The sequence below is a fragment of the Perissodus microlepis genome, chromosome 14, assembly GCF_051167445.1.
Source record: "Perissodus microlepis isolate ML-2025 ecotype Zambia chromosome 14, ASM5116744v1, whole genome shotgun sequence".
Classification (NCBI taxonomy): domain Eukaryota; kingdom Metazoa; phylum Chordata; class Actinopteri; order Cichliformes; family Cichlidae; genus Perissodus; species Perissodus microlepis.
Window position 1 is genome coordinate 26,996,720 of NC_140474.1, and position 26,847 is coordinate 27,023,566.

At 39.6% G+C, this 26,847-nt stretch overlaps 1 protein-coding gene across 2 annotated transcripts in view; it reads right to left on the reverse strand.

Moving 5' to 3' along the window:
• Positions 1-1,664: 1,664 nt before the first annotated feature.
• pde2a (phosphodiesterase 2A) overlaps positions 1,665-26,847 on the reverse strand; it is a 179,759-nt gene continuing 154,576 nt past the window's right edge. For both annotated transcript variants that reach the window (XM_084951377.1, XM_084951376.1), the window contains exons 12-31: positions 25,641-25,709; positions 25,422-25,552; positions 19,645-19,756; positions 19,473-19,512; positions 18,889-18,952; positions 18,545-18,626; positions 17,064-17,238; positions 15,255-15,367; positions 12,881-12,958; positions 12,646-12,768; positions 12,478-12,548; positions 12,021-12,143; positions 11,846-11,933; positions 9,869-9,916; positions 9,483-9,557; positions 9,241-9,340; positions 8,242-8,354; positions 7,344-7,382; positions 7,111-7,217; positions 1,665-5,107 (exon numbers count right to left, since the gene is read on the reverse strand). In XM_084951377.1, the coding sequence (XP_084807503.1) occupies positions 4,873-5,107; positions 7,111-7,217; positions 7,344-7,382; positions 8,242-8,354; positions 9,241-9,340; positions 9,483-9,557; positions 9,869-9,916; positions 11,846-11,933; positions 12,021-12,143; positions 12,478-12,548; positions 12,646-12,768; positions 12,881-12,958; positions 15,255-15,367; positions 17,064-17,238; positions 18,545-18,626; positions 18,889-18,952; positions 19,473-19,512; positions 19,645-19,756; positions 25,422-25,552; positions 25,641-25,709 (1,986 nt within the window). In that variant the 3' untranslated portion in view covers positions 1,665-4,872. The remainder of the gene's footprint in view (positions 5,108-7,110; positions 7,218-7,343; positions 7,383-8,241; positions 8,355-9,240; positions 9,341-9,482; positions 9,558-9,868; positions 9,917-11,845; positions 11,934-12,020; positions 12,144-12,477; positions 12,549-12,645; positions 12,769-12,880; positions 12,959-15,254; positions 15,368-17,063; positions 17,239-18,544; positions 18,627-18,888; positions 18,953-19,472; positions 19,513-19,644; positions 19,757-25,421; positions 25,553-25,640; positions 25,710-26,847) is intronic.

Here is a 26,847-nt window from a genome sequence, read left to right on the forward strand (position 1 = left end):
CCTATTGTTCCTTTAAAAAAAAATTTTTTTGGCTTAATAAGGAAAGCCCATCATAAAAATGTTGTTTTAAAGCAATCTGCTTATGTCAATTCCATTAATAAAAATATAATATGTCCCCTTTAATCAAATTTTGCTTTCTACTATCATACAGAGTTGTGGTCAGAAGTTTACACACACTCATCATTGGTATAATTTTCATGTGATTTTGGGCTTTTAATGATTTATTTGAACTGCTATTTTTCCAGGGTGCAATGATTGCACAGCATTCACCTTTAATCAATTTTTTAAAAAAAAAACCAATTGGGGTGTACAAGTTTGGATTTATTGTGGATTTTTCTTAAAAAGAATAAATCCTTTCTTAAATATATACATACACCATCTTAAACCTTTTCATAACTGGTACTGCAATTCTACAATTGATTTTAACTTGCCAGTGCTGAGGCCTATTAAATTCTCATTAGGGGTCATGATTGGCTAAAACTGGTAGTTTCAGTTTGCCAGCATATAAAGGATTTATTTTACAGCAGTCACTGGATTGACCAATAGTCAGAACAATGGGAAAGTCCAAGGACTTCAGAGACGATCTAAGAAGGAGAATTACAAAAGTAAGAATGTCTCTTTGAATCATTTCTAAACAACTGAGGATTCCAAGATCATCATTTAAACAATTGCACATCTGTACAAGTTATTCAGATGTGTCATGACTTTGCCGAGATCTGCAGGAAGACCCAAACCCTCAGATGGTCAGGAACCCAGAAACCACCAAGGTTTAAGCATGTCATGAACTGGAAAAGGCTGGAACACCAGCATCACTGTCCACTGTAAAGCTTGTACATCACCATGGACTGATAGAGTGCTGACCGTGAAAGAAGTCCCTGCTACAAAATCAAAATCACTCGAGTGAAATTTGCTGCTGCTCAAATGGATGAGCCAAATGTCTACTGCAGAAAAGCTCTATGGACAGATGAGATAAAGACTGAGCTGTCTCGCTTGAAGAGTTGTCATATATACAGCCAGACTTTGGCCAGAAACTTGTTGATGGCTACCAAAAGTGTCAAGTTGAGGCGCAACTTGCAAAAGAACATTAAACCAAATATTAGTGGGGTACATGTATATGTTTGAGCCTGTATATATACTTTTGAGAAAATCCAAAGTCAATTCAAACTTCAACACCAAATTTTTCATTTTCTTTTTAAAGTTATTAAAGATATTTGTTGTACAGTCATTCAACAGTTAAGAGAAATCATAAAAAGACCCAGATTTACCATGACATTTATGCCCGTGATGAGTCTATGAAAGCTTCTGACCACAACTCTATACTGGAATATCTTCAACTAGGGGCTGATAACATATAATTTAAATGTAATTTCCCATTATAAAAGTATAGCTGTATGAACAAGCTATATAATTTCTATTTAAACTAATGTAAAAACAGGAGAAATGCTAACTACTTTAGGGGTAGATTTTTGTCCTAGGAACCCCTCCGAAATATGTTAGCCTAGCCATGCTTAACCACGAGTCCATGTGGCACAGGTCAACAGGAACAGCAAAGATGCCTCTGTGACGACTAAATCAGTGTTGCCAGATACAAATACACAGCTCCAGACAACATAATACACAGTGCAGCATGTGGTGTGCACACACATTTAGAAAGGACAACCAAGAAGCTTTTCAACAGATTTATTTCAAGAAAAAAAAAAGGATTTAAAATGTTGCACATTTGCCTACTTCTGAAAATTGTCCTTGTTCAACACGAAGAACAAGATCACCAGCACTCAGAACTCAATGAAACAAATAATTAACAGATGAATATCCTGGATTTATTGGCCAGTATAAGCATCATTTATACATTTCAGATTTGCCTGGGTTATATATTATACGTATATCCCAAACAAACATATAATTTTCTTTCATCCCCTCTGTTAAAGTCTGAGCTTAGGGTTGTTCAAAAATGGCTTAGCAAAAAAAAAAAAAAGAAAAAAGAAAGAAAGAAAAGGAGAACAGAAGGCAACCACTTTAAACACATTACAGAATTGGAAAAAAAAGTCCCATTGTAAATAATGACAGACGATCAAGAAACGTTTTCTTTTGAAACTCTTGATATTTACAGCAATTATATTTTTGCCACTTTTAACAATTATGTCACAGGTGATTGTTACGATGACGTTACGTCACAGGTTCGAGTCCCGCTGCTCTGTGATGATGGGAAATCGATTGTGTTCACAATCCATTGACAAGCTGTCATGACGTAGCGGGAAAAGTCAAATATGAACACAGCCCTCATCGACACTCCAACATTAGAGAACAAAAATATTTTAAGTTCTGTCTGTTTTTTTTCTTTTTTCTTGTGGTGTTTTTATGTTTTCTTTTTCTTTTTCACTTTGCAGCTTGCCAAGAAAGTAGAAAATGTTTGCTTGGCACATTTAGCCCTGACTCTCTAAAACAAACAAACAAAAAGGACAGATACACAATCGTGATAGAAAACTGAAGCATTTTAGGATTAAAATTGTCACACTCCATTGATTTGTGTTTCTTTTCTAAATGGAAACATCATGATCTAACACTTAAAAGGCTTTGGCAACTCAGACCTAAAGCAATAATTTAACAAGAGGCATAGGTATTTACATAGGAATCTATGCAGTGTCACAGAGGCAGACAATTTATATTGCACATGGAAAAAAAAAGACAAGTACATGTGAAACGTTGGTTTTGAAATAACTGAAAAATAAAACAAAAAAATGAGAGAAAGAGTTCAAGAAAGAGAGAGTGGCTCTTACACAGACACGTCTGTACGCCCTTTAGAAGCTTTGCAGCAAAACCATCTCGTCCACGGCAGATCAAGCACTTCCATCGAGCGAGCGCTGATGCATATCCCAATCTTGGTTTCACACATACATCACACCACTTTTAGAGGCGATTAAATTCCTCACTAATGGCTCCTCACTAATTGTCTTCAAAAGGATCCCATGAGGGTTCATAAGGTACTTTTCAAAGAGAAATCCTACATTTGTAACCTGCGATTTGAAAAAAACTGAAAAGAAGCTTTTATCTTCTTCCATTAACATTATCGGGGCAGCATAAAAGGAAAGGGGGGGGAAGAAGGAAGAAATTCTGGTAGATCACTCGAGGTTTGTGTCAGCCTCGTTTCTGTGAACACCGCCTCTGTAGAGCTACACCAAACATTTCTCTCTTGCTCTTAACTACCTCTCTCTCACCCACGTAGACGCTCGTGCCCATCCACACATTCACTCATCCCCCGCCCCCTCCCCGTGCAGCCCACGTGCAATGGTGTCCACTTTCCCTTTGTAACTATTCAGCGGTTTTTCTCACATTGCTCTGCAGCATTTCCTACTTTAAGCATCGTAAGGTAAAACTGAGCAATAGCGTACTGTAACATAAAACTCCAGTCAGGTTTTCTATGAGGCACAAGCTGAGAACATAATTTCTGACGCTTCCTTTGGAGTGCAGCGATAGTGAACTGCTGGATGGTTCCAAGAAAGAGTAATTTTGTGATGGCTACATCTCTAGTTCCTTTAAAAAAGAAAAAAAACAATCTGGATGCACTGAGAACTGAACAAAACACTTTTATGTCTGACTGGGACACCCGAGGGTGGCTGTGCAGATAAAATAGAAAGAAGTGAAATGACGATTGTGACATCTGAGGTTCTTCACACGGGTATTTCACAGATATACATCTTCTCAGCTGATCATTCAGTCAAACACGTCGATACTCAGGCTATCTCTATAACAAATATACAACATACATACTAAACAGACTCTTTATTTCAATTTTTATATATTAAAAGCTCTAAGAAAGGCAGCAAAGATGCGCAATAAGGCAGATCCATATGACACACTCGATGACACACTCTACTCTGGCACATTTGCACTTACAGATGAGATGGATCTTTTAAAGGGATTTGGTTACTCTTTACCTAAAGTGGGTTCATGAGGAAGTTAGTTAAGAACAGAAAAAAATGACCTAAATGAAGAGGAAATGTGACAGATGGAGGATGGCGAGAAGAATAAAGTGGGAGTCTTTTGAGTTAAGTGTTTAATGAATGAAGAAGGGTCAGGGATCAGTGACTCTGTCATTAATAAGTGATTGTCAAATTGTCCCCTAAAAACTTAAAAAAGCAAGAAGTGAATCACTAAAAAGAAACAAAAACTCCCCGTGCATCTTGATGGTCATGAATTTATTATTACACATATCCTGAAAAGCTGTAACTAAAATGTGTTGAGACGGAGTGGAGATGGAAATGGAGTGCATTCATTTCTTAGTTAATGTAAAATAAAATAAACACTGACCCAGATAAAAGGAATAAAACATGAGGTGTCCATACAGCATGCATTCATAAGCATCAGGTGAGGGCTATGGCAGCTGCTTTAAATCAATATAAGCTTTTATGACACATTTTACAGAAACTATAGCACTTTCATCTCACTGTTACATGTTGAAGTAGTCTCTGCTGTCACAATGAATCTTTCCCCCCCCCTCGATCTTGAGACAGTATGTGCATGTACATATGTGTGTCAGTGTAGCTGTGTGTTTTTACAATCTTAATCAGGATCAGTACTGTATGAATGAGCTTGTGACTAGTGGTAAAAACCTATTATCCCGGTATAGCTGCTGAAATAGACAAAGTCACCACCTTCTGCCATCTTCAGCTGGAGACGTGTGGCTCCAGCACTCGTTTCAGATCGCTCGTCTGATTCAGTTTGAAACTTTTGTCCCGTCCTGTCTGGCCTCCTAAGCATCTAAGTGGTTGACAGCAGAGAGAGACCCGTGACTCTTAGGTCACAAAAAAGGTATCCTCAGCCTCTTACGGGACCACGGAAAACTCGACGAAAACCGTCCGCGGCCTGCTGCCGTCACTGACCCCTCCCTCCTTCTGTGTCATCGAGGCAGCCGTTGAGGCAGTGGTCGTCACTCCCGAAAGCGCCCTGGGCCTGCAGCAGCTCGTATTCCTGGTCCAGGAAGTCGAGGCTGTTGTTGCTAGGCAACCCACGGATGGTGAACTTATGGGACACTTTGGTCCACTGCTCACGGTTAGCCGCCACCCTCTCGTACAGCTCGGTGGCCCCGGGAAACAGTTCAGACAGCAGCCTGAGAAGACAGGAGGCAGCAGGTGGTGTTAATTTTAGGCCTACACACGATTACTAATGAAGAGTCCTCAATGTCCCAGTCTGAGAGTTTGTTCAATTAATGCCACTCTAAATGAAATGGATTAATCATTCATATAATTATTGTTTTAATTTTATTTATTTAACGTCATGTAATGATTTGAACCGTGCTATCGGGTATTTAATCATCCAGTAACTGGCATTTTGATTTTTCACAGGTTGCAGTCACAGCACATTATCAGAATAAACTGTATATATAGACAATGTTAGTGGCCAAAGTGATGTCAATCACTGGTTTTTGAAGTCCTGTTTTCAAGCTTCCACTTTAAGCATTATGTGTTTGTTTGGTTGCTTTTTCAATAACCTCAGACTGAGAATCTGAGGATCATGTGTGCTCAAATGGTAGCAACCACAGGTGGTATAAAAGTCGTCACCCTTTGGTTTTTCAAATCCTGTTCTGAAACCTCGAGATGAGCGTTTGCCATCGCCATCTTCATTGATGATGACTTGTGTCATTAGCTAACGAGTGTGTGGTTCATGCCATCTCCACTTTGAAACGTAATATGAACAAGATTTACATAACAGACTTCATTTGTTATTCAATGAGAACAAAAACGAGTTACTGAGCCCATAAAATCAGCAGAAAAGTGTTTCAAGAGGTCAAGATAGAACATTCCAACACACTTCTATTAGCACGGAATTCTTTTTGCAACCAAAACTAAACCCATCTGGTGGCCTTCAGATAAAATGCAGCTTTAACCTCCAAAGACCCGAACTCTTCCACGACATGCATTTTAAATTTGTCTTTGATATTTGGGCATATTGGGACCCGATGAATGTAAAAACAAAGAATTGCCTGATTTTTTTTAACCTGATTTTTGTTTCTAAGAAAAATGAGAGCCACATATGAGGATATTTGTTTCAAATTTCGATAGAACAGTAGCAGTATAATGTCCTCATAAGTGGATATCAGGCCCTTGTAGTGCAAAATTGAGTATTTTGGTCTAAATAACCCAAAATGTGATGTCCACATATGTGGACGCCAGGTCCTAGGAGGTTAAGCCACTAGGCACATTCTTCTGACCTAGAAGCTACATCCATGCTTTATTCTATCTGTCTTAGTGACTTTTCAGTCACCAAGTAGTCCTGCTTCATTGTTTATTTCACTCTTATAAAGTCCTCGACCGGTCACAAAAGAGATGGCTGCCCCTCCCCTGTGCCTGCAGGGGAGTTCTTACTACTCGCTCATGGGGATCGTCTGATTATTGGAGTTTCTGTTGTACATTGTAGTGTCGTTATGTTGAGGAAAAGTGGTTGTTGTGATTTGGCACTATATAAATATACATATATCAACTGAATTGAACTCCTGCGACCATAATTTACAAATAAATATCATGCTGTATTAAACAAAACATGAAATGAAACAGCAGAGTCGCCTCCCCTACAGGCGATTAGAAGGAATGGCAGGTATAAGGCTGGCTTCACTTTTCAGACGTATTTCTCTATGATTATCACTTTAAAGGTCTATATATTGCAAATGTGATGCACTTGCTTATTTAAATTTACTGAATTTAATTAACAGTAATTTCAAACTGTTAATTTCGACATAATGAATTTATCTACCTTTATCTGTTCTTGCCCCTTTAAATAAGTTACTTAGATGCTCAAATGTCCACCAGTTAGTTTTAAAAGTTTCAACCGCAGTAAAAACAGTGCTGATGAGAGTGAATTCCAAAACAATCAGCCAAAAGACTCCAGAATCAGGGGATAATTTGTACATAATCTACAGTTTTGTTTTAAGCACATAGAGCAACTTAAAGAAGTCCAGACGCTTTTCTTTGCAAGCTCCTTTGACTACGATGACCTGGATGACTGAGAACCTTCACAGACACATAGAGCAACGTTTCAAACTAAATCCTTTGTGTGATAAAAGGACCAAAACAGGTCCAATAATGAGTCTGTGCTGCTTTCAGGTTTTGTACGCACTTGTAGATCGGCATGGCGATATGCTCCATGAAGCTGATCTGCAGTTCCGGTATGTACGCTTTCTCTCTGTCCATCATCTCACTGGGCCTGTTACCCATGGCTTTTTCCTGCAAACACACACGCACAACGTTAAGCTATGATTAATGACCTCAGTTAGGCGTACAATAACACACTTTCACCACATGTTACTATTTTCACATGTCATTTAGCAGTTAGCGTACACTAAAACATACCAGATCTCCTTGAGAGAAGAACTCTTTATAAATCAGCTCCTGTAGGAACATAGCAGCAGATATTTGAAAGTTTTAACATGTGTCATATTTATAGAGACATCGTTATGTATGAAATTTAGTTTATTTGTCTTTTATGCAAACGTTTTATGCTGTTACCTGCCATAAACTGCAAGACACTTCTATTAAAGTTCAATATTTGGTGTGATTGGGGTTTTTCACTGATAAAAATGCGTTCTCTTGCTATTGAGATGATAATGTATCAACTGAGCACAGTAAAAGCCGATAAAGTCTTCCACAGAAATGTGCTGTTGGTTTTGAAAACAAGGATTTACAGTTTATTTGCTTTAGGTGTTTGGAGATTGAGGGTGGAGGATTTGGGGCAAGGTTTACGGGTTTGGTGGTGGAAAGGGGGCAGGCCAAGATTAACCATAATCCTAAAATGGAGTGCGGTTTCTCAGAATAGAAAATAATGGAATACAGCTCAAAGGTTGTTTCCAGCTGTACAGCTTTGCATCTCATAATCTCCAATGTCCTAGAAATGGGTCAGTTTCACTGTACAAACACTGTTAATTAGAAATCTTTAGTCGTGTTGCTAAAAGATGAAACAGAAACTTCTTTCTCCTGCAAATCAGCAAACGCAGCATGAACCCGATCACACTAAAGCCTTTTCTATTTTCTTCTTACTTAGAATAAACTGCTACAGTGAGCAGTTTACTAGGTCAAAATAATTACAGCTATTACTTCCACTAAGCTTTTGGAATTTGTACTGCAGTAATACTGAAATATTAACAGTCTTAACTGAATTAAACACATTAATACAACATTTTTGCTACAAATGGCAAGTTCTACTAAGTATGTGGTAATGTTTCTCATATACTGGTGCAGAACACAAACTGACAGCAATTTTGCGTGTGGTTTTCCAGCCCTTGGTTTGGTCTGACAGGTCACACGAAGTCATCAACAAGCACAGCAGCAGGGAGTGGTGGGTACGGCTTTTTGGATTGTATCCATCTGAAAAACACACAAAACGCATCGCTCTGTGTTAACAGCATTTCAAGCAATGTTGCTGCCTTTCATCTCAGAGGACAATCACACAATTCAGAAGCAAAAGTGCTTCAAACTCATTGCATAAAGTTCATTTTAGTCTCCAATATGCAAAATGATAGAAGTGATAATAAAAGAAGGTCACAACAGGATGTTAGATAAGCAGACTTTGTGTGTTTGGTAGGAAGAAATGATTTTCCAGTGCCTATTAACACGCTACACATTTATTCAGTATTCTACTCCATGATTGACAAGTCACCTATTCTAGAGTGTGAGAAAGTTGCTAACTCATTTAGTGGTTTTTAATGTCCTTGAATTGCTTTAACGGCTCGAAATTGTTTCCACGGAGGAGACATCCACTCAGGATAACTTATAATTGGTTGCATTCAAGCGTAACAAACCACTGGCCTGGAGGTTACAGCCAATTACATTACATAAGAGTGTAAGCAACTGTCTTTTCTAAAGGGTAAATAGTCCAATGAAAGTGGAGGATTATTAAGAATGTCAGAGCTGAATGTTGCAAGCGTGAACTCAGATCTCTGCAAAATAAGTCAGTTCATGAAAAAGAAGCAAGTCATAGTGCAGAGGAAAATGGGTTGTCTGTCTGTCTATGAGCGATCTTTCAGCTCAGCAATGGATAATTGTACTGAAACGGTGAATTTCTAATGTTCTATAATGTTTCGTCTCCCTTGTGAAATCAGGCCACTTTAATCTAAGGAGAAGTAAAAAGAAATATTGCTTTGCTTTCAGTGTGAATCGACAATCAGAACCTTGCCTCCTGGAGCTGTTTACGGGTGTGAGTCTAAAGCAACTGCAGAGACGTGGCTGCGCATACTGAACATGTGACATGTACCATCAGACATCTTCTGCAGATCCTTGAAAATGCGAAGGTGGTGAGCAAGGTCCGTGGCCAGAATTATGTCTCTCATTAAATCCAACATGCGCTGGTAGTCCTAGAGACATAAAAAATAATCGTTAGCTTGCAAAGGCGGTGATAGAAGCAAATGAAATATATGAAATCAGCGAGAGATTGAGAGAGAGAGAAAAAAGAAAGTTGTTGAAATGCACGAATGGAGAGAGGGTTTGATAATTCACCTTCCTGGAGAACTTCTCAAAGATGTTGCAGCCATGAGTGTTCAGAATAGCGATGGCCTGGGCAAAGTGATGTCTCTGGCGTGGCGAATAAAGCATAATGACAAAACGTGTTAGAAAACGGTGACTCTAAAGTGACTAATGCTGCAATGCAAAAGGCAAAAACCAATTTAAATTCCTCACATTGCCTCATCGCTGCTGCAAAAAAATGTCAAGATTGATTTTGGCCACTAGATGTCCTAGCAGAACACTACATTAGCAGCTCTCAGATAATGGCATTCATTAACTATGAAGGAGCAAGCCTATACCAGTAATCGCACAATCTTATCGTCTCTGTCATAGGAAATAAAGATTTACACAGTCAGTGCGAAAACTTTGAGAGACTTTACCTCCATCACAGATCCTTCTGAGCTGTAGAGAGCAGCCAGCACAGATTGCTGGAAACATAACAGACACACATTTGAAACACAATCCTTTTAGCATGCGCGGCACATTGATTCAAATCAACATCCTCCAATAAAATGTAGCAGTGCCAGGAGATGGCAGCTCTCAATTGAAAAAAAAAAAAAAAATGTATACAGAAGCTTATCAATGATGGATTACTTTTGTCTTATAATGTGTGTCTGATTTAGGTTTGTGCCTGATTAGAGTGTAGCAGGGCGACACGCTTCTAATCACCTCGTGACTAGACCCTGATAAAACCGTGCAACCCTCGCTATTACCTGGGATGCTTCATCTCGAGCATTTAAAGTAAAATTTTCAACATTATCATAACTCTCACTGTTGTTGTCATGTTAAATGAAATAGTTTGTGTGTTCCTTCCTTTTGTCAGGCGGGGAAAGTGATTCACAAATAACATCCCCCTAACGTTTGCTTTTTAATTTATTCACATGTTTTTTTTCTTTTTTTCATTTACAGTAAACAATACATACTAATACAATATTGTTAATGCAGTAACCACTGTCATTTATTGCAATATCTTCTCTTCTTCTGTCTCTTATCTCCTCTTATTGTGTTCTTTCTCTCTCAGTGTCATCTGAGTGGTTAGTATCTGGGCAGAGTGGATCTGCAGTCCCCTGGGGATCCTCAGGAGCCGGCGGTTTGGGAAGGCAGGCCAGGTCACTGCTCCTATCCTCTTAAATACACGCTCTGTATTTGAGAGGATAGGAAGCCCAAATAAACAGGCCAAATAAGTGGAAAGATACCACAGTATATACCATAATAATAGATATAAGTTAAAATTACTGAACTCATATATCCAAAAATGAAAAATGCCAAAGACAAACACAGCTTCACCGGCATAAAATTATATTTTTGTGGCACTAAGGTGATTCCTAAAGAGGACACATTGATGCATCTGGCCTTTTGCTCATCCATCTATCCATCTATTTATCTCAATGGATCATCTATCAGTCATGGATTGGTTTTCACAGAGCCCAGACCTCAACATTATTGAAGCAGAGTGGGATCATCTTGACAGAAACATCCAAAGAAGAGCTTTAAATGTCCTTTAAGAAACCTGAAGAACTATTCTTGAAGACTACTAAAAGAAATGAAAAGACTAAGAGAGTTCATGGTACCACACTGGTACCTATTTTTTGTTACCTTCCTTGTGGGTTTGTATATATTTAGCTGTCATTTGTATGATTATTTTCCTTGCTCTAATTAGTATTTCATTTTCTATTTATCAAATAGCTGCTTTAGTTGAATTCACCGTGTTTAAGAGTTCAGAAGCCTCGTCTGTTTGTGGTTTCCTTTTAGGATTTATTCATTTTTATTCATATGTTTTATTCCTTATTAAGATGCCAAGTTTTCAGTTGTTATTAGTTTTTATTTTTACCGTTGACGTTGCTTTTAGTTCACGTTTCACGTTCACCTTTCTACGTTCCTCCGTCTCGTCCGCTGATCTTCCCTCCGTGTCAGGCTCATTCTATTCCATCCATTGTGTTGTGTTGTGTCACACTTCCTGTTTTCTGTGTCTTGTGATGTGTTTACTTCCCCATCTCATTATATTTGTTGGCTTCAGCTGTGTTAGTACCTGCTACCGCTCCTCTCTATATCAGGTGTGTCTCTGCCTTGTTAATTGCAGTTGTGTGTACCCCACTGGTGTACCTCCCTGCTCGGAGCTTCCCTGTATCTCCTACTGTTTTTGGATTACTTGCTCATGTCCCTGGTTTGTTTATTTATTATTGTGTTTATTTTCCCTATATCAGCTTTTGGACTGAATAGAAGATTAAAAACATAATGCATTTTTTTGTCTGCATGCATAAAGTTGCAGCCCTGCTTAGAGCCTTGTTTATTTTCCTATTTTTTTGTATCATTCCTACTGCTTTCTAATAAAACAAAAGCAAAGTATGTGCTCTCACCGAGGCCACTTGGAAAGAGTTGTTGGTGCCACGGTGGTCCAGATCATGGCACATACAGGACACAAAGAGCGCTAATATTTCTATATCCCTAGAAGACAGCAGGCATAGGAGAATCATTTTAAATACAAATGATATAAAACGTCATTATAAAGTCTTTTGAGAATTGTGTACTCACTCGAGGTAGTTGGACAGCCCTAGGTTTTTGTAGAGCAGGTAGCAGAAGTGTGAGACGGAGAAAGCGTGCATCCAGTTGTGGTAGGGAGGGTCTCTGTAGCCTTTCTTCACCATCAGACAGAACCTGGCACCAAGGCAGCAGTTTAAAAACACTCTCATGACTTTTTTTTCCAACATGTAACTCAGTGGTAGCCCCGGAAATTCTCATTCACAACCCATCTCTCCATCAGCTTTAAAAAAACAAACCTGATTGAAGATTTTGCTACAAGACAACACCTTACGTCTCTGTTCCTCCTCCTAGGGGTTTGGCTCTTATAGCTTACAACGCAATAATACTTAACAATGTAGCCAGAGAATCATTAATAAATAAAGTAAATATTCTTTATTTAAACAGCTGATGGAAAATGATTTAAAGCACAGGCTCTTATACACAGCATATAAATTGATGGATGTCAGACCTGGCGAGCGTGTGCATGTCGATCTTATAGGTGTTGATGAAACCCATGTCTTCAAACATGCTGAGAACGCACTGCAGACACACAACAGGAGAAGTTACATCAGATTTTGTTCTCTTTAAATCTTTCTGCTGACGGCATTCAGACACACTCTCTCTCTCTGCTTCTTACCATCGGCGTGGTGTCATCGGGAAGGGAGCGCGGCGTGCACGTGAACTCTGCGAAGCACGGGTCAATCTCGTTCACCGGGTCGATGCCAGATACCAGCAGCTTAGTCACCTCTTCCTCTGAAACCTGCCACAGACTCATACTGAATCATACTGAGTAAATAGCATGGACACTGTCAGTAAATGCTGCGCGTCGCTGTGCGAGAGTGAGTTTGTGCGATGAAGAGATGTGATTTTACCTTCATATGGTACATCATCATTTCATTGGCCAGATGGGATCTGAACTGAGCCTCGTGGACTCTCTTGTAGAGCAGAGACTGGAGGAAGAAACGGCACATTAAAACGTTGCTAATTCATTTTTAGTAAGAATGAATTCATTATATTATCATGATAACTGGATAAAGACAAACAGAAAGAAATTAAATTAGATGTTTGTGATATAAAGTAATAAAGTTCAGTGAAATATTATGTTATCAGGATCTCCTACTTATGATCGATCTTCCAGCTGGAACCATATTTTGCTTTTCATGGTACCACTGACTACATGCTAGTGAGAGATGAAGTTCTATTTTATTTTGAAAGTATGTTTGTGGGTGGCTGTGGCAAAGAAGGTAGAGCAGGTTAGTGGTTCGATTCTCCCTGTCCTTATGGTCTTTTACAGTTTCCTCCAATGCATCCACTGATATAAAATCATTTATGCATAGAAAAAAGTGTGTGGATGAGGCATGTAGTAAAAAATGCTTTGAGTGCTCAGATACAGTAGAAATGCACTAAATAAGTGGCTTTTACCATCTTTGGATGCACTGAAGCAAAAAAATCAGGTTACCAGTTTTCCTGAATTATGTGATTTTTATGGTTAATAAGAGGTATGATGTCATTAATAAAAAGATAAATTATCCAGATTTTTGTTTTGGCCTTTCGTTCACACACAAAAAGCATTTTGATCTCTGAAAACTGACCTACAGGAAACAAACATTAAGGCACAACAGCCACTATAAACATATGTTGCAGAAAACTATATTTGATTTTCAGCTTTTGCTCCTGCTTCTAAGACATGCGCCCGATTTTTGATGTCAGACTGTGCGCCGTGTTATTGTTTGTAGGCCTCTGAGTGGCCAACATTTCTATATGATCAGGATTTTATCGCCACCTGTTGCTTGGGCATGATCTCGTTTTGCATTTTCATGTGGACAAAACAGTGTTTTTTTTCTTTAATGAAAGTGAAAAAACCCCTAAAACCATGTACGTGTGGACGTAGCCCAACTTCTATGGCTGAAAAACATGTTTAGCTGCTTTGAAGGAAACTCTTAATCCTTTTCAGCTTTCAGTTTGCCAACCTTTGTGTCTGCTCTTCTTGCGCCTCTCTGTTTGTTTTCTGAGTTTTGGCACCTTTCAGTTTTTCCCGTTTGTTTTTCCTCACTTGGACTTTCGTATTTTGTTTGGGCTTTTGTCGGATTACCCGGAATATTCTTCACCGCCTTTTTCCAAGCACACCGAAGCCATTTTCAGTTGTCTCACCAGTTTGTGATTGCACACATATTATGTTTGTTACTGCTTTTACATTCACATTCAAATGGTAAACCTGTGATTCATGATTAACAAGCATGTTTTAATTTTCGTGGGCTTTTCACAGCCCTACGTCTGGCCCCCGCTTTACCTTTTAGTACATGAGGGAGCTTTTTACAACCCTGAGAGTACTCTACAGCATGATACTGGGTGAGATCTGATGAATAATATATCTGGCTGTGCTTTAAATCATTAATTAGTGGCCTCGAAAGCAATTATTTTTTTTCTATCAAATATGTTTATAGTTTGTAGATAACCTATTAAGTACCAGCAGTCATTTAGAGGTCACACTCTGCAGGAGCTACTCAACATGAAGTGACTCTGTTTATTAGAACGGGAAGACATTTTCTTTTATCTGAGATCAGGGTGGTGAAGGATGAAAAAGACAATATTTCAACAGATTTTGTGGGCGATAACAAATATATCTCTCCTTGTTTGTTCATCGCTATTATCACAGACGTGATCGTCTTCATAATCGTCTCTGTGAGCCGCGCACAGCTGTTCAGCTGGAAGTATGTTAATAAGTTCAGTTTGCAGCAATCATACAATGCCAATGAACTGCACCACGAAAGCCGCTCACTTCCATCTGACTGAATCTCCTTAAATTTCCCTTGAGACTTTCCTCTTCTCTGCCTCAACTGAGCATTTCACTCCCGCTGAGCTGATCTCATCTCGCCAGGACGGGATCAATCTTTCTGACATCATCAACTATTTTGGGGAGAGACTCCTAATGATGGATATACTGTAAATGCTAAACTCACTTATATTTGCATTATTATAAGGATGCATGGAACTTGCAGAGATTACATTATTTAAAAATGAAGCTGACTTATTGACCGAGAGAGTCAGTGTGTATGAAGATGAATTGTGTAGCAGTCTGGATTTATTCACTGCTGCTCACAGAGGTAATAAGAGGAAGTTTGGAAAGTGAGAAGTTATAAAATAATAGTTACTGGAATTAAATTATTTCTGCTCACATGCTCATGTATGTGTGTTACTTTTTAACAACTTGGTCTCTTTGATTAAAGGGAGTTAGAAGAGACTCACATGGGCAATGCTGATGCCACAGTAGATAGAGAAAGCTGTTGCCAAATCCTCATCGAAGCGGTTGAACCACGGCCCATTCATCTTATTTACCAACTCAGCGACGCCGATGACTTCTGGAAAACGGAAGATTTAAAGAGGAAAGGGGTGAGGAGAAGAGGAAGGTGGAACAATTAGGGAGGAAATGATTAAGCAGGAAGAGGGGCGAGAGATGCAGGGATGGATGGAGGCGGGTGAAAGTTGATGAAGAAAAATGGAGAGTGGAAGAGGGAGCGACAAGGACGAGAAAATGAGGCACAAATGGCAAAAGTCAACGTCGAGTCAAAAAGGCCTGCTAACTTGAATTGATTTCACGGTGGAGTCAAACCTAATTGCACATAAAAAGCTCTGAAATTAAAATGTTAATATGATCCGCAGACAGCTCCTTTTTTTACATGGAGACAAATGACACTGAATGCAAAGCTTCTCTGTGGATACAGCAGAAACCATTAGGCAGCAGCATCAAAATGGAGAAGAGGTTTCTGCGTCTGGAACACAGAAGATGGTCTAAAGTGCACTTTATACATGTAGGACGTGATGTAACCTCTCTTTGTGCTATTCCGAGAATGTAGCTCCACTTAAAAACAAACAAACAAGAGGGCAATAATGCACTAAATATGATGTTTTTAAATCTGGTGTAAGTTGCTTAGCTTTTATACAAGTCTCAGAGAAGATACTTTTCTGTTTTTGCACGACATCTATTGCAGTTCTTCTTGTTTGTTGGGTTTCTTGTGAAATAATGCTGGTCTGGTCTCGGGGACCAGTTCAGCACCTGCTGTCTTATATTGTAGCTCTTGGAAAATGTCCAAAATGTTTTTTTTTTGGTTTTTTATACTGAAATAATCAAAGATTTCCCTGAAAACATGTCTAAATGGCAGTAAATGTTGCTTCATATTGGTATTTACCCTTCATAATTAAAAGTTCCTTTATAGATGTGTACGTTGCCTACACAGTGTACGCTAATGCGTCCCCTTTTCCAGTAAAGGTACTGGTTTTTGAACTGCTCACTGATAACATCCATGTCCATGATTTCCAAAAATATTTTCATACCAGAGGAGAGGTTTCACGTCAGCCTCTCTTAACTTTTTTCTTTGCATCATAGAGCTTTAACTTGATGCTCTGATGGTTTGCATTTGCTGGTTTACAGAAGCCGTCCTGATCATGTGTAGTAATATTCACTACAGAATCACGTACATGTTTAATGCAGTGTTGCCAGAGGCCAGCAGACCAGAGCTACTCAGTAATGGTTAAAGTCTTGTCCTCTGCAAAAAGAGCTTTGTCTCAATTCCCTGCATCTTTTAATGATATTAATCACTGTATGTGACAAATTCCCCAAATTCTCTGGAATTACAGTATTGAACAATTTGCCCTTCCCTGAGCGTTGAGACCCTCCCCATATTTACTTGTAAAAGACTCTTTGGGATGTTTTTCTGTTAGACACAGTCCTGTTACTAATTATCCTAATGAGATGTGAGCTGTTCTGCCAGGTGTCTTGTTTGTAGCATTACATTATGTTTAAGGCTTTTGATCCTCTTGCCTGAACTGTTTTGAAATGTGCTGCTAACCTCCAATTTCAAACAGGCTTTGAACTGTTGTCAAATTGAATTACATAAAAATGTTCTGCATTCTGCTTTTATCAACATTTTACACATAGTTTTCACTTTTTGGTACACAAGGTTGTATATTTTGCATGATTTCATCAGGAAATCCCTTTGTGTTGAACTCACTGGTATGAAATGAAAAGTCCAAATGTGTGTGTTCATGCATTGTTACCGTTATTCTCATCTTTGATGGGGAAGCAGAGGATGTTGCGAGTCCTGAAGCCCGTGCTGTCATCCACCCCACGATAGAAGAGAGGATGAGAGTAGGCGTCCTTAATGTTCAAAATCTGACCAGTTGTCGCCACGTGGCCGGCAATGCCCTGATCGGCTGGGATGCGAAACTCATTCTGTGCTCAGCCACGAAGACACACACAGTTTTGTCTTTACTTAACAGCTCACAGGATAGGGAGACAATCAGCAAGTGTAATCATATAAATATCTTGGAACCATAATCAATGAAAACCTGAATTTTGATGAGAATTGCAAATTGGTCTGGAAAAAGGGTCACAAGTGCCTTTACTGCCTTAGGAAACTTGCTCATTTCCACATTGACTGAACAATTTAACTTCGTTTTATCGTCCTTTTATTGAGTCTGTTTTGTCTTTTTGTTTGGTGGCATGGTTCGGTCAGACCTCTGTTGCAGAGAAAAACTGACTGAATTGGATAGTGAGATGGTCCAGTCGTCTGATAGGTGAGTCACAGCCCTGTTTAGCCTCCCTGTACACTAAACAGGTACAACGGATGGCTTTATCAATTCTTAATAATGGTTCCCATCCTCTACGGGGTGAATTTCAGCTTCTTCCCTGGGGACGGAGCTTTCTAGTTCCAAGATGCAGGACAAAGTGTTATAAAAACAGCTTTGTCCCCGCTGCCGTCACTGAACTCAATAAGAACGGTTTTATTTGATTTCATCTTGTCTAATTAACAAATATGTGTCTGTCAGGTTTCATTAAGTGTGTGTGTTTAGTGATGGGATGCTAAATGCTATCATTTTATTGTGGTGTTCCTCAAGGTTCTATGCTTGGCCCACTTTTGTTTTCAATATATATGCTGCCTCTCCACCGTATGATTCAAAAGACTGATTCTAATTACTTTAAAGCATTAAATGGTTTGAATTACATGAAGGACTCATTAACATCTATGTGCCTGGGCACTAACTGATATCAGTGAATGAGGTTCTGCTGGTTATCCTGAGGTCTCTTGTAAAGAAAGGTTAGCGGGCCTTATCCGTCAGAGCTCCAATTGTGATCGGAATGACATCAGAACCCTTTGAGTCTTTTAAAGCATTTTTTAATCGTAAAGTTTTTATGAATGTCACAATGTTGGTTTTCGTATTCCTGAATTTCTTATTATTTGTCTTGTTGTTATTTGGCTTTTTTTTCTTTTTAGATTTTTAACTCTGTTTAACTTTTTTCCTGTGATGCAATAAATAATAATGATATTATTATCATTATTATTCCAGTATGTAGATATTTGTTCAGTGTACTTTGATAATTCTCCCTGTTATAATTTCCTGTTACTCCCTGTTGCCAAATTCAAGACAGCCAAAAAAGTCTCCATAAATCTTAGACCATTAGGCCACAGTGCAGCTGTGCACTGTCAGCACAGTCATGTGTTTATATGTGTGTTAAATTAAATGCTTGTTTGCCGTACCTCCTCCTCACTGACCACACCACCATCAAACACCTTTGCCACCAGCTCATGGCTCACACGATCCAGCAGGAACACCGAACAGCTGCAGAAACAGTGAACGTCAGATTTCGAGGGGTAAGAGACAGAACGGAGCACAGCTGAGAACATTAGAGAGTTTTATCTCGTTTCATCTCAGGTCATTTTGTAACTTATTAAATGACGCAAGTCGGTTAAGAACAAATTGCCTAGATAGCCTTTGCAAATGGAGACATTCACACTATGTACAGACACACATGCACACACTCTTTCTCTCTTTCATACACGCACACTGTTAAATCCCTTTGAAGATGAATCAGAGGGCTTACATCTCTGCATCACTGAGGTTCCTGGCCTCCACTATAATTTCCTGTAACAGCACTGACACATCATCTGAAAGAATCAGAGAGACAGAGAGGAGGGGGGGAGAACGAGAGAAAAAAAGAAGGATGAGAGAGGGAATTAAATGGAAAACAGAGGAAATTATAAGGGGACACAGCAAAACCCAGATAGACAGAAACAGAGATTACAGTACGAGTACCCGTGGATCTGCCGCACAAGCTGATAAGAGCTTTTGTAATCAACGCTTCAGTACAGTGAGAGGCAATTTGCTCTACCAACAGATCAATTTTTGTACCTGCAATCATGATGCCATCAGTGCTTACAGCTCGATAAGAATGGAAATACCTCCACAGATAGATGGAAATTATAGGAAAGAAAGGTGGACCCATAATTTTCAATGCCCTTTTGATTTTATGACAATGATCACCTTAAGGGTCGCTAATATCTCATTCAATTATGTGCACCATTTGTTTCACAAGGTGATCACTTCAATTAATGCAAATTGCACCACACTGGTCTTGCTTCACACAGACAGACACATGGATGGACAGACGGAGGACAGAAGACTTACCCAAGTGTGTAAAGAGATTTTTGGCCACTTGCAAGAGCGCCTATAAAGAGAAACAGTGAACACAAATAGCTCTTCAAAGGGCAACTTCATGTATATTTATGCATACGGCATATGTGAGAATATGACTGGATGGGTGTGTGTTTTTGTGTGTGTCCGTGTGCATGTGCAGTACCTGGCACTCCACTTTGAGCTTCTGCTCTTTCTGGAAGGCCAAAGTTGAAGTGAGGACTGTTGAAGTGTAGCAGAAACAGTGCTGGATGGCATGTTCATCTGCCTCGGTGTGTCTGCAATAGGGAACACACACAGGGGTCAAAGGGTAAAAGCCTGGCTATAACTAACAGGCTGCTACTTATTTCATTTATTATAACAAATCTGGATTTTGCACTGCTGGTTAGACACAGACATCATTATAGGCTATGAAACATTCCCCATTTATGAAATGGCTTACAAATGCAATTTTGTAATTAAACTATCCAACTGCAGATATTTAAGGTTTATGTAAATAGAGCAGTGTGCAAAAGTCTTGAGCCACCTTTTATTTCTTCATAATTTGCTTCCCAGGAGCCAGACTTTCTAATAACTTTTTAAAATGCCCTTGATAAGTAGTTCTCCGGGTTTTCTGAAGGTCTTTCAGTTTTTCTTAGGACATCGGTTGCTTTTTCACTCATTTTTAGTCCAGTCTTTGTAGCTGAACATTTTAGGAGGTATGTTGTCTGCTTTAGTCACTACACAATGACCTATTAATCATTCAAGCATACCTAATCCAACAGATTAACCTGTGTACTGTCTACATGCAACAGACAACTTAGCAATGAACCAATTTTAAATGGTATCTTTAGGTACTTTGTTATTAGCAGCCTGTCAGAAAAACAAAGATAAAACATTTTGACAGGCATCAAATTGCCAAAGAGCTGTTTTTTTTCCCATTTCCATTTTCTATTTTCCATATTCCTACTAACATATAAAAACTAAATAAAGACTTTTGTACAATACTGTATATCAGAACCATTTAAATAATCTGTTTTGTCATAAAAACATGAACACGCTCTTACTTGAGACATTTTTCCAAAACTAAAATCATGCAAAAAAGCCTACAGTAAATAAGAAACCTCAATAATTACCTTCACACACAGGAAGATGGAAAAGACAACAGTCTCTACTCTTGGCTAACAAAGACTTACAACTCTGTGCAGGCAACAAGTGAAGGCAAAACTGACAGCAACACCATTGACCACATTCATGCTTGTAGTTGTCTGTGTTTGCCTACAGAGGGCAGTGGCATATTATTGTGCAGATATCTATATTATATAGATATATATATTGCTTCAAGGCGTTCTTGCCCTCCGCTTGGAGGCCTCAGAGGAATCTAAGCAAAAGAGGTTGGAGCCTGAAAAAAAGCCTGTCAGGCTCACTTTAACTTCAACAGGTGTCCTACAAATCTTTACGAGTGACATTCAGAGATTCAGAGGAGTCAGAATAAAGAGAGTGGAGAATATTTTTCGGTGGTAGACGCCAGTTATTTGAAGCTGTGATAGAAAATGATCAACAGCCTGTGGGAGTCCACCTCCAAAGACCAGAAGGTGCATGTCTTCTGTGACACTGGACTGGGGCAGTTAAAAATCCTGCCATCACTTAGAAACAAACCATCACTCAGCCTATTTGTCAAAAGAACAATATATCTGAGTGTAAATTAAAAAAACAGTGTCTCTATTGTCTCCTTCTAACAATGTGCTTCTGCTCATTCTCAAGCTGCTTCTTTTTCCTGCTGCCACTAAATCTGAGATACGGACCTGTTACCAGTGTCACAATATGTTGTTATACACCGGTGTCACGGGTGAAGAGGACACCGTGAATATGATCAGACAATATCTATAATGAGGCGATGCACCTTCGAGATATACGGCTCTTCTAAAATCTGGATGATTGTGCTCACAGAACAGGATATTCATCACATTATATGCACAGCTGAGACCATAATCCTGCTGCTGTTACTATGGTAATGAGATGCAAGCTCTATCATTTGTGCCACTGGCAGAGGGAGAAATTATAGGACATGATCCCTTCTCATCTCTCACAATCTTGACGGAGAGAGAGAGAGGGAGGGAGTACAAACACAGGACTGCATGAGAGTGTCTGCACGTGTGTGGAAATCATACAATACACAAAAAAACTTTCCCAGTTTCTTAGACAAACACAGAGACAAACAGCTGGAGTGCAAGTTTACAGACTTCTGCATTCAGGAGATAGCAGCATTGCTCTGGGCAACACACACACACACACACACACACACACACACAACCAAACACGTACATACACACGCATGCCAAAACATAGCGCCAAACCAGGCAGCAAAGCCTCCCGCTGCTTTTAGGCTCATGACCTGACGCTAGATCCTCACACTGTCATCCTCATTGCAGCCATCTGGACACACACACACACACACACACACACACACACACACACACACACACACACACACACACACACACACACACACACACACACACACACACACATTAGAGGATTTCACACAAGCTCAAAAAGTGCTGTGGTACATGTTTGGGGGCGGTCACTCTGTCAAATGACGGACTTTCCACATCTGCCAGTGACACGGAGCGGGACCAAGACTTAAATTATCCGTGTAAAACTGTGTCACTCTGGGTTATAATGGTACGTTTTGTAAGCATCAGCCCTTGCAGTGAAAGATGGGTGTGCATTAAAAAAATGATGCTGTTGTTGATGGAGTCATATTAACAACCTGATGAGTTAGCGGGTCTTCTTGCCCAATAAATGACAGCTGCATACTTTTGCAAGACTTTTAAGCAAGAAGCACTGCCGAGTAGGGATTCGCAAGAGTGATGACAAACAGCCATGCAGAATGAGGGACAGGTGAGGCCTTGACTTCTAACAAAAACATATACAGGGTTTTCTTGCAAATCATCAGTAAATACCTGAAGATCAGTTCAGCTCAGACTCAGATGGCAGACTGTTAATAATCAGCATTGTTTCCCTTGTGTGCTCTCTGCACAGACACTCGGCATCACCAACAGTTTCTGCTTGAACTAACCTAAAATATCCTGATTTCACGTATCAGTATCAGGCATCTGTGCAGCTCCGTGTGATTTGTGAATCCATACAGCCTGTGCACAAATCTGGTGCTTGGCTGGAAAATGACTAAGAAGCTTTAATAGGTAACTTGAAAAGGAATAAAACAATGTAAGCAGCCTAGTTTTGTAGCCAATGGATGGGAGGGATGTTTATTTTATTCATTTATTCATATGTTTTGAGAAATACAATATATCAGCGAATATTTTGGAGATTGTTATTCAAATAGGTAAGAAGATTTGCTATAACACATCTATAGGAGATGGACAGACGAGACAAACTGCAGATGATCTGCGAATTGTTTTGCTCCACAGTTAAAAAGGTTAAAAGAAAGCACACCCTCTTTCAGGTTTTACATATCAGGAGATAATGAAAAAATCAGCAGGTCCTTAGCAGGTCTTAAAATGAGGTAAATGGAACTACAGCACATAACATGTTACACTGCACCAAAATGCAGTAGCAATGTGTGAAAAAATACACCCTACAAGCTGCTTCCACCTTTAGCTGCAATAACTCAAAGCTACATTTTCTGTATTACTTCATCATTTCCTCACATCATTGTGGAGGATTTCTGACCCACTCTTCTTTAAAATATTGCTTTAGCTGATTTGGTTTGATTTGTTTACGCATAGCTCTCTGAATTTCCTACCACAGCACATCAGTCAGGTCTGGATTTTGACTGGACGATTGCGACACCTTGATTCTTTTCTTTTCTAGTCATTCTGTACGAAGGATCATTTTCCTGTCGCATGATCGAGTTTGAGTCAAGCTTTATGATGACTGAGAACCTTCACAGACAGTCAAGCTTTATCCGTCAGACAGATGAATTCACGTTTGACTCTAAAAAAGTTTGGAACACAGAGGAGTTCATGGTCGACTAAAAGACTGCAAGCTGCCCTGGTCCTGTGGCTGCAAAACAAGCACAAATCACCACCCCCTTGATGACAGTGGGATATACAGTATAATATGGTCGAAAATATCTCCACTTTGGTCTCATCTGTCTGAAGGACATTAGTCCAGAAGTCTTGTGTAACTTGGCAAACCTCAGCTGTGCTGCCACGTGCTATTAACCCTCTCAAGGCAGGCGTTGCCGATTTGCAACAGTTAAAAACGAACAACCTGATTACCCCACATACATATTTTATGAGTTTTTTTTACTCAGAAGTACCACTGCAGGACTTGGTTGTGCATTAGCAACAAAAAGTTTAATTTGAGCCTGAGAGGGTTAAGAGAGAAAAGATTTTCTCCCGGCTACCCTCCCAAAGACTTGTTCAGTCTTTACTGAACTTTTAACATGCTAACCTGTAGAGTCTGGGATGTACCACTTTGTTTTTTGCAGTTCGTCCGAGCATAACAGGGGGTGACTTTGGTGTAATTTGCTGGGACGTTCCGATCCTGGGGTGATTGTCAGCTGTCTCAAATGTTTTCCACTTGTGAATGATCTTTCACACTTGTTGGGAGATTTTGAGTTTTGTGTCATGTTTATTTTGTAGCTTCATTTAAAGGAAGAAGAGCTTATGAGTTGTACAACTGCAGAATATGAGTGAGACATTGTGCTGTGACAGTTAAACGCCCACACCCTGTTTCAACGTAAACCAGCTAACGGTTTCTCCTTTTAAGGAGTTGTTATCAGTCCTATACATGCCACACCTACTAATGTTGTGAAAGCTGTTTGAGTATAAAATAAAGGAGGTACTGACGCCCCGCGCGATTGCTCCGTGACACATCTAGTGCACACGTTAGTGCAGAACAGATCGTGTCGGGGCTTCGCCCATGCACATGTAAAAACTTTGAGTCTGTGTTTCTTGCCTCCCAAGAGTTTTCTCCTCACAACACTGTACAATGATGGACTGATTTGTTAATGAAGTACATACCTGTCCTCTTATCCTCCTGCTTCTTATGGAAGCTGTAAGGGTGTACTTAGTTTTTGGTGATGATATATGACGTATGTGATGTGTTGGAGTTGCATTTACCTCATTTTTACACCCGCTAAGGACCAGATGATGCTTTGCTCTGTTATTTAAAGCCTTAAGAGAGTATACTTTCTTTTAACCATGACTGTATTTGCTCAATAGCATCCTGTGCTGGAAAACATGAAATAGCCTCTTTGTGTTATACTGATGCATGAGAGTATTATATATTTAAAAACATAGCCTTTAATTGTAAAGCTGTAGCAGCATGTGCATGTGTCACACGTTGCCGTGCCTATCACTGGTCTGAGTAATATCATTTCTCCTAGCCTATCCTTACCTTTCCATTATTCTGTCTTTTTGCACACACTTTTGGAACCTGTCATTACACTCACATTTCTGACATGTGTCTTTAAACAGACACTCTGCTATCAGCAAAAAGTCCCGTATGAATGTCAGCCCTGCCGGGGACTGCACAAGTATTTCTGGGCTACTCTAGGTTAAACTCCAGGGCTGCTTTTGCATCTCAGTCCTTCCCCTGCATCTGTTCATGGCCAACACGAAGCACAACCTGCTGGTAAGCTGCAGATCTTAGTGGAAACAGCAGTGCAGTCTCTGCTACTATAACCTCAACAAATCTGAGCTGTAAGGCGCAACTAATCAGGCCCCATCCCGACATTACTGTAAGCTGCTGTCAGATAAATCTTTGCATCTACCATGAGTCAGCAGTTGTGGCATTAGGAAAAGCCAAATCACTTTTGGACTGACAGCCGAGTAATTTCAAAAAAGTTTTTTCGGCATTAAGCCATCAACGCCGGAGTGATTTCTGAACGGCTGCGAGGTCCAAAACGCGATTTCAGCGAGTGCCGTGTGGTCTTCTCAGCATTAAACTGAAAAACAAACCAAAAAGAAACAACTCAAAGCGAGGACGTACCTTTTCCCGCCCACCTTGTTGAAAGCGCACGCTAGTGCCACCACCTGACCTGTAGCCCTGCTGACCACAGGCACACAGAGCATGGAGGAGATCTCACAGCCCAACATACTGGACAGTTGCCTGCGCTCCTCCTGCCATGGTAGCAGGCAGAAAAGACAAACAGATTAGTTACAGTGATGCAGACAGATAGATAGATGCACAAATAGATAGATCTCTTACAGCACTGATGTCTTGAAGAGTAATTGACTTCTTCTTCTCGACAACCTGACCAAAACGTCCAAACATCAGCTGCACAGAAGTGAGAAAAACAAGGAGATAATAAATACAAGATGAGCACAAGGAAAGTAAATAAAACCAGTATAATGAGGGTAAAATAGATATAAAAAAGCTTGTTTATTGTCAGTGAAGCTTATTACCACTGCTAAACAGCACATACAGCCACTTAAGTTTTTTTTCCTTGTGTCTTGATATCTCTCTTCACCGGCTATTATCGAGATTTCACACATCATTTAGGCTGGGGCACGCAGTCTATTCACACGATAATGGAAAGCCTGTTAAATATGCTACACAAGCACTGCAGCCAGAGACAGGAGAGTGCAAGCCACCCAAAGGATGTCATTACTGGCCCTCACCAAATTTCTTAATTATAACTCCTGCTGAGGATTATAAGTGATTACATGTGGGAGGCTTATTCTATCATGACACTCGAAAAAAAAAAAAAAAAAGAAACTACACGCAGGGTTGCAACACTTGCATCATAATTCTGTTTATTAAAAATTGGAGAAGACATCCCTGAAATCCACACCTCAGCTTAACAGACCACATAACGAACAAGAAGCACTCAGAGAGCGCAAACCTCAGCCGAGGCAGCTCACCCTCAATAATTTAAGGAAAAACGATTGCGTTTTGTATAAATTCACTTTGTTTTCTTTGTTACTTTTAAACTTTAAGAAGTTTGTGGCGCAGTAAAAACAACTGCAAAGTGCAGGCTTTTGTTATTTGCCCTGGTGAAACCCATTTGAATATACTTGGCATATTTTTTTGTTCAGATATTATTCTTCGTGATCTTTTATTTATGTGGATATAGCGTTCATTTCACCGTATATCACTCCCTATGTGCCTGTATGCTGACATCACAAACAATAGTGTTAGCTTTAAACAGCTGTGTGTAGCATTAATATCACTTTGACCTTCAGATCAAGTCATTGATCTCGAAGAGGCATTTTGTATCATTGTAGGGTCTTTACCTTACAATATAAAGCGCCTTTAAGCAACTGTTGTTGTGATAAAACTGAATATAATTGGATTGAAAGAGGTCAGAGGTCAAATATGACATATTTTAAATTCACAGCACACTTGCAAGAATCATAGTTTCTAAGTTATAAGGTTTTTTGTCAGTTTTTGAGTGTTAATAATTAAATTGACC